The sequence below is a fragment of the Alligator sinensis genome, unplaced genomic scaffold, assembly GCF_000455745.1.
Source record: "Alligator sinensis unplaced genomic scaffold, ASM45574v1 scaffold161_1, whole genome shotgun sequence".
In the NCBI taxonomy this organism is placed as follows: Eukaryota; Metazoa; Chordata; order Crocodylia; family Alligatoridae; genus Alligator; species Alligator sinensis.
This window is the reverse complement of record NW_005841974.1, coordinates 2,206,820-2,213,405: the sequence shown is the minus strand read 5'-3', so window position 1 is coordinate 2,213,405 and position 6,586 is coordinate 2,206,820. Positions and strand designations below refer to the sequence as shown.

General features: G+C 40.6%; 1 protein-coding gene across 1 annotated transcript in view; it reads right to left on the bottom strand.

Moving 5' to 3' along the window:
* Positions 1-2,079: 2,079 nt before the first annotated feature.
* Positions 2,080-6,586, bottom strand: part of BRCA1 (BRCA1, DNA repair associated) — a 55,910-nt gene continuing 51,403 nt past the window's right edge. Inside the window, 1 exon segment of the mRNA XM_025200763.1 lies at positions 2,080-4,343. Within this exon segment, the coding sequence (XP_025056548.1) occupies positions 4,234-4,343 (110 nt within the window). The 3' untranslated portion in view covers positions 2,080-4,233.

The window sequence follows — 6,586 nt, the reverse complement described above, 5'->3', positions numbered from 1 at the left end:
AGTTTGAACATGTACCTGCCACTTCAGAGTAAAGTGCTCTAATGACCAGACATGGGCTGGGCATTAACCAGAGCACTCTCCAGCCTTCTTGCAAACAGCCCTGTAAGCATCCACAATAAAACATGCGACCAAGGAAGAGAGCCAGCCTGAGACAGGATGACTTAGTGAGATGGGAGGGGGCCCTGGGTTTTAGCTTGGGCCCGTCCACCCAGTGGGGCAGAAACTACCCCAGTGCTGTTTACCCATTTTATCCAACAAGTGTTAAATGTCAGATGCAGTTGACGAGCTTCAAAGAGAACTGGAGGGTGATCTGGTCAAAACTGGGCCCATGGGCTGGTGGTTCAAGTACTTTTGGTTAAGGAATGGCAGGGCTACTTTTCCCCCCTCCTTTCAGCAGCTGTGTACACAGCATCATCTGATTTGGCTGCTGGTGCAAATAGAATCCAAACAGTGCACAAGGGCCATTTTGGCTGTAACATGGCTACTAGCCATGTAAGTGCCACTTAGGCATGTGCAATTGAAATAGTTTATCCCTTGGACTAGGAACAGACATTACATTTGTCCCAGGACAAGTTGTGCCAGTTTGTTCTGGAACAGAAATATCCTGGGATTGGCCTGAACCCACACTGCCCTTCTAATCAGCGTTTTGTGAGCAACTGAATGCAGTGCCGCTTTTCTACCAGTGATTAAATGATGCAATGCTGGGATAATGGTTCAGACATACTTTGCAGTGGCCCAGGATAAACTGTTCATGCAAATGTGATATCTGTTTGTAGCCTTACAGGCCAGGGGATTCACACTCCCACACTTGCAATGCACTTCTCCCACAGGAGTTTTTCCTGAACTGTGAACACTTGAGTAGTGACAGCCATTTCAGAATTTCACAATTGGTTTGTGTTGAAATGAAGTTGAGACCTGAAGAATCATAGTGAAGTAGGGCTGGAAGGGGACCTCCGCAGGTCATCTAGTACAACCCCTTGCCTTGGTGCGGGGAGGAGCAATGTTGTTTTCAAAAGCTTAAGTCCATTGACCATGTAACCTATTACAGTGGGTATAAAATAGTTTAAAATCTGACCAGTTTATACCTTCATTTCAATATTTTCTTTTGGTAATGATAACTAATTAAAATCCTTGGGAGGGGGTGAGCACAAATGTAATTAACTCCATTATTCCTATTTTTTTTTTTTAGTTTGTATCATTTCACTGGCATACAAACCAGCTGCTTTGCCAGTTGCTGTTAAGTGGAATTAGTTAGCTAGAAATCAGAGTCCCGGCCCAACGGTGCTCTGACCAAAATATAAATCAAACCTTTCTGATAAGTTCCTCCCAGGAATAACATGTTTATCATTATAAACCCACTGGAAAAAGTTCAGCCCTGCAGCCAAATGGCATAGAGAGAGGAAAACCTCTCTGGGCTTCCCTAATTTTGCTCAGCATTTCAGTGCTAAGGATAGAAGTATTTTAGAACTGGCCAAGATATTTTCACCCAATGTGTACACATCAGCATGAGAAGTTACAGGGGCAAACTATCCTGATAACTAATATTTAATCTCTGATTGTCCCAATGATGTTCCTAGTTCAGTGTCCTGCTGCAGAGCTCTGCTCTAGTCTGACAGCTATCTGCTCAGTTTAGTTATATGAATTTACTGTCCAAGGAGCTTGATTTTAGAAGCTGCTGCCTTTCAGGCCAGAATGCAGCCCCCCTCCCACAGATAACAGTTTCAAGACACAGCATACTAGAGAACTGCAAGAAATGTGACCACACAGCAAATCTGGATCCAAGTTAAGGATGAATACCTCATGATGGGGAACACTGTGCCAAGTGCAAGTTATTGAAGCTATGCTATTTAACCGGATTTAAAGCTAGGTGAAGCAAGTTACTTTTTCTCCTTGGAGGCTCCTTCACATCTCTCTCAGTCTCATACCCTAACCTGGGAATCCCCAATCAGAATCAAAGTCCTGCATGATGTGGGGGCACCCAATGCATGATATGGCATTCCCCACTTTTAGAGGCTGCTCTCCCAGAACTCTCAGGACTAGACAAGCTGAGGACAGTGAGCATAGGGGAAACAGAACCAGCTCTCCTGCACAGCAGCTCAAGGTGCTGCCACCAGACTGGCTTAACAGAATGAATTTATTGTTTCAATGACAAACAGAATCATGAGAAGAGAGAAAGCAATTTAAGTGAGTTTAAAGTTCTAAACCACCCAAAACGAGATAGTGCGCCCCACAGAGCCACAGCAAAGCTACAGCTTCAGTTAAACTCTGTGGAAATGAAAATCAAACAATCCTTAACTAGATTCTTAAAATAATTGAACTTTTTCCACTTAAAGCTCAACTCAGACAGATTACTATGCAAAGCTCACACACAGTACTGTGTTAGAAACAGGGTTTTCAGAGACCTGGTCATCCAATTAAGCAGCCTTTCAAGAAGGGAGTACAGCATTGTAGGTGTTGTGCCTATTGACAATCCTCTAGGATGAACTAGTACATTACCAGTTAGAAAGGACAGCTCTCGTATCCAGATCAGAGGGACAATTTCACAGTAGCAACTGCAAGAGAGGCTCAGCCTTTCCTTCTCATCTAACAGGCAACATTTAGCTCTGATAGCTCTAATCTTTGGAAGATAGATAAAAAAAGCCAATGTGGACTCTAGAGATAAGAGGAATGTCACCCTGAAGGTGAGGTTGTGCTGAGCAGCCTTGACAATTATGAAATACTGTTGGCACAAGCCTGGAAAAGAAGAAAGAAAAAAAAAAGGCAGAGCAGTGATGTAAGCCAGCTGAGCAAATGCTCCCAGCACTCCTACTAGCAGCAACCCAAATTAGACTACATCTGCCTTCATTTGGCAACTGTAAGACACTTGATAACACATCTGCTTCTCATTCTGACCGAGCTCACAATTGTGTCTATAGCTCTGAAATTCCAATTTACATTTATGAAATTTTCTTCAGCTGTCCCCCCTTTCCCTCCACATCGCCAGGAGATTAGACTTCAGAAACATTTCAATATGCATCTCAGTGTTGAGGCTGACTGGCTGATTCACACCAAGAGAGCTGCACAATTAAGTGGATACTTGCCAATCATATTTATTTGCTTTAAGTATTCTAACATTTAGCAAAGACACTTTATACAAATATTCTAGGCCAACCTAACCTACTGCAGGCCATTGTATCAAACAGTTCTTCAAACTCAGTTATAAACTATTTTTGAAACTGCAACTTTATGAAAACAGTTTCTTTTTCTGTTCTGAAAGTACAAAATTGTTTATGAAGCTGGATTGTTTGCAACAAGCAGCAGCAATATATTATGTTGAATGAAAAGCAATATATTTTCTCTTGGTGGACTCTTATTCTGCAGACATGAAGTATTAGAATCAAAGAGAGGTTTTAGGATTTGTTTTAGGTAGCAGGGAAGTAAGAGCAAATCTATTTAATCAGCAGTGTCAGGATGCTATAAATACTCTACTGAACTAGGATTAACAGAGTAGTCACTAGCTTGAGGATGTTTTGTTGGGTTAAGGATGATTTGCTTTAATGTTGGTGACTTAGCCTAACTGGCTTTTTTTGGATGCTTACTTAGGGATGACAATTCAGGAGAGAAAAATATTCTGTGCTAAGTACCAACCTAGACCTCTTTAAATAGTTTTCAAACAGCTTTTTCAGAATTCAGAATTAAATAAGCTGAGATGTACTGAAATAATAGTTTTGTGATGGATGTGTTCATATAAGCAAATTCCTTTATACAGTGGGTATTTATGCAAACAAGAAAATCACTGAGAAACTGCACTTGTACAGCTGAGTTAATTCAAGCCCCAAGCTCCATATAACTCTTGTGAATGACTGTGGCTCCAAAAAGGTCCTGAGATAAATAGGCATGAATCAGCTGGGATGGTGAATAATGCATCAGCATTTCTATTTGGAGGTCTAGCTTTAAATCACATTAAATGTCAAATTTGTTTATTGCCTTTTTAAGATAAATTTTAAAGGACTATTTTAAAGCTGGAAGTTTTACATTTGTTAAAGAGTAACACTTAATTCTGCCTTTGCACAGTAAAAATGGTTTAAACAATTTTAAAGCTGATTTAAGTGAAACTGGATAATCTTGATATATTGATACAACATTATTAAAGATACATGGTACAAGGATTCTAAAAACCCCTGGTCCTTAAAATCCATGCTGAAATGCCTTCATTGACAGGGATGTCTGAGCAATGGGAACAGGACATCATCTTTATTCCTGGGACACAAGGTAGGCATCAAACTCCTGGCGCTCATAGCATGCAACACTGTCTAACACCCACTCTCTGGTCACCACAGTAGCACTGCACTTCTGCTGAATTGCTGAAAAACAAAACATGAATGATAAAACTAAAACACCTGCAGATGAATGTAACATTGAGACTGCAAGCTGTTGGTAAAGGCATCACTGTGATTCTTAGCAATGATTTCTTTCAGCATTAAAGGTCTTTAAAAATGATGTTCCAAACAATGACATGCTGGCTGCTACTCTACCTATTTTGACTGTGCACAAAAATTCAGGACCACTTAAATAGCTGGTATCTATGCAGATCTTTACAAATGCCATGCAAGAGAAAAAAACACAGCTAAAGAGAGCTTTTAGCAGTTTTTGATAAGCGTTACTTAGGAGCCCCTGGGTCACAGAGCTTTAGTTCCTCTCTGCACACCCATTCAGTGCATGGCTGATTTTCTTAGACACAATGAAATTCAGAGAGAAGGATGATACTAAAGGACATTTGCAGCATTAAAAGACTCTGATTACATCTATTTTTCACTGTTTACAAAGGCTGAGGAGGAAGAACTTAGAGAGGTCTTATCCAAATCACTACTACCCAGCCTTCTAATGAATTCAATCCCTTTTTCTTTATAGTATCTTCCTATAACATGCAAACAGCTGTTATATTTGTACCCGTCTCCCATGCCACAACTGCGCTACTGGCTTCCACTGGTCTAACCAGCCCTCACCCTTGCCTCAACTCCCATAATCGTCACTTAACAAAAAAGGAAGTCTAGAGCACTTGGTACATTCAAAGTTACCAGCTCTTCTGGACTACTTTAGTCCAATGACAACCTAGCTTCAGGGAATCACCAGTTCCGCCTTCCCACCAACTACAGGTAGATTGATGATTTTAGGAAGTGAGTTGGGGTAAAGACAAAAACTCATGCACATTTGAAAAAGCACCTAGCATGCTGGAGGTAGATGCCACTAGCATCAAATTAATTATTCTAATGAAAACAGAGGCGCTTGTGTGGTTCCCCAAGAACAGCTGAATTCTGGTCAGAAAGAAGTCACTGTAAAAAAGCGCAACAAATTTAGACTATCCTTCCCAGGGATCTTCAAAGGAAAGCATATCCAAGATGGCTAGGGCTGTGGAACCCCACAAGGGTCTTCTTGGCTTTAATGTAAAACAGTACTTCTCAACCTTTCTTGACTCCAGGGACCCATTGGAAAATGATCTCTCAGCTTTTATTAATTTTTTTATTATGGAAAAATAACAGAGCATTTCTTCTGTTACAAAGAACTCTAGAAAGATCACAACAGGTTAACACTGATTCCTATTTGAAAGCTCTAGGCTTCGCTTGTGAGTCATGTCTAGGTGTTTGTACACATTAAGGTGCTAGTAGTACTGTATGCAGGGGTTTGGGTTGTAGCCGTGTTGGTCTAAGGACATAGGCAGACAAGGTTCCTTGGGTGAATTTGATGTCTTTTATTAGACCAACCCAAATGGCTGGAGAATAGTTACTAAGCAAGCTTTCGGGTTCAAAAACCCTTCGTCAGGCTAAGGAAGCTTCAGCAGTTGGTGTATGCTCTTCCTGGATGGAATGAAAAGTTTTCATTCCATCCAGGAAGAGTACACACCAACTGCTGAAGCTTCTTTAGCCTGACGAAGGGTTTTTGAACCCGAAAGCTTGCTTAATAACTATTCTCCAACCATTTGGGTTGGTCTAATAAACGATATCAAATTCACCCAAGGAACCTTGTCTGCCAGTAGTACTGTATGGCATCCTAGCTGAGAAGTATAGTGGAAGACAATGGGCAAACATATCTCTTGGGAGAGACAACAGCATGCTGGCGGGTAAAAGAACACAGCAGAGATCAACTGGTAGAAGGGCTGTGTCCACTGAAAATGTGTTCATTACAAATGCAGAGGACAGACGGATAAACAAACATCTTTTTCATATATTATTTTGGGGCTAGTGCTGATGCTTAAGAAAGGATAAAGTATCAATTAACTTATTGTAGATGGATGTCTGCTGTTAACTAAAAGGTTCTTGCCCCACCTGAATTTTTTTTGCTAGATCTCATAAGCCTCTAAAATGCCAAGTCTTTAAATTTGATAAAGTAGCCTCATGTCAAAAAAGTTCAGCTAAATCTAACCCTGGAAACATGCAGAATACACAGCTAATAAAGTATGCATTATTGTATGATTACATTTATATCCTATTGCACCTTTTTTCCATGAGACTGTCTGGCAGACAGCTTCTCAGGACTGTAATGTTTACTCTCAAAATGGTTAAAGGTGAAGTCTGAAATGAAGAACTACATCTACTTTGAAATCTAAGAG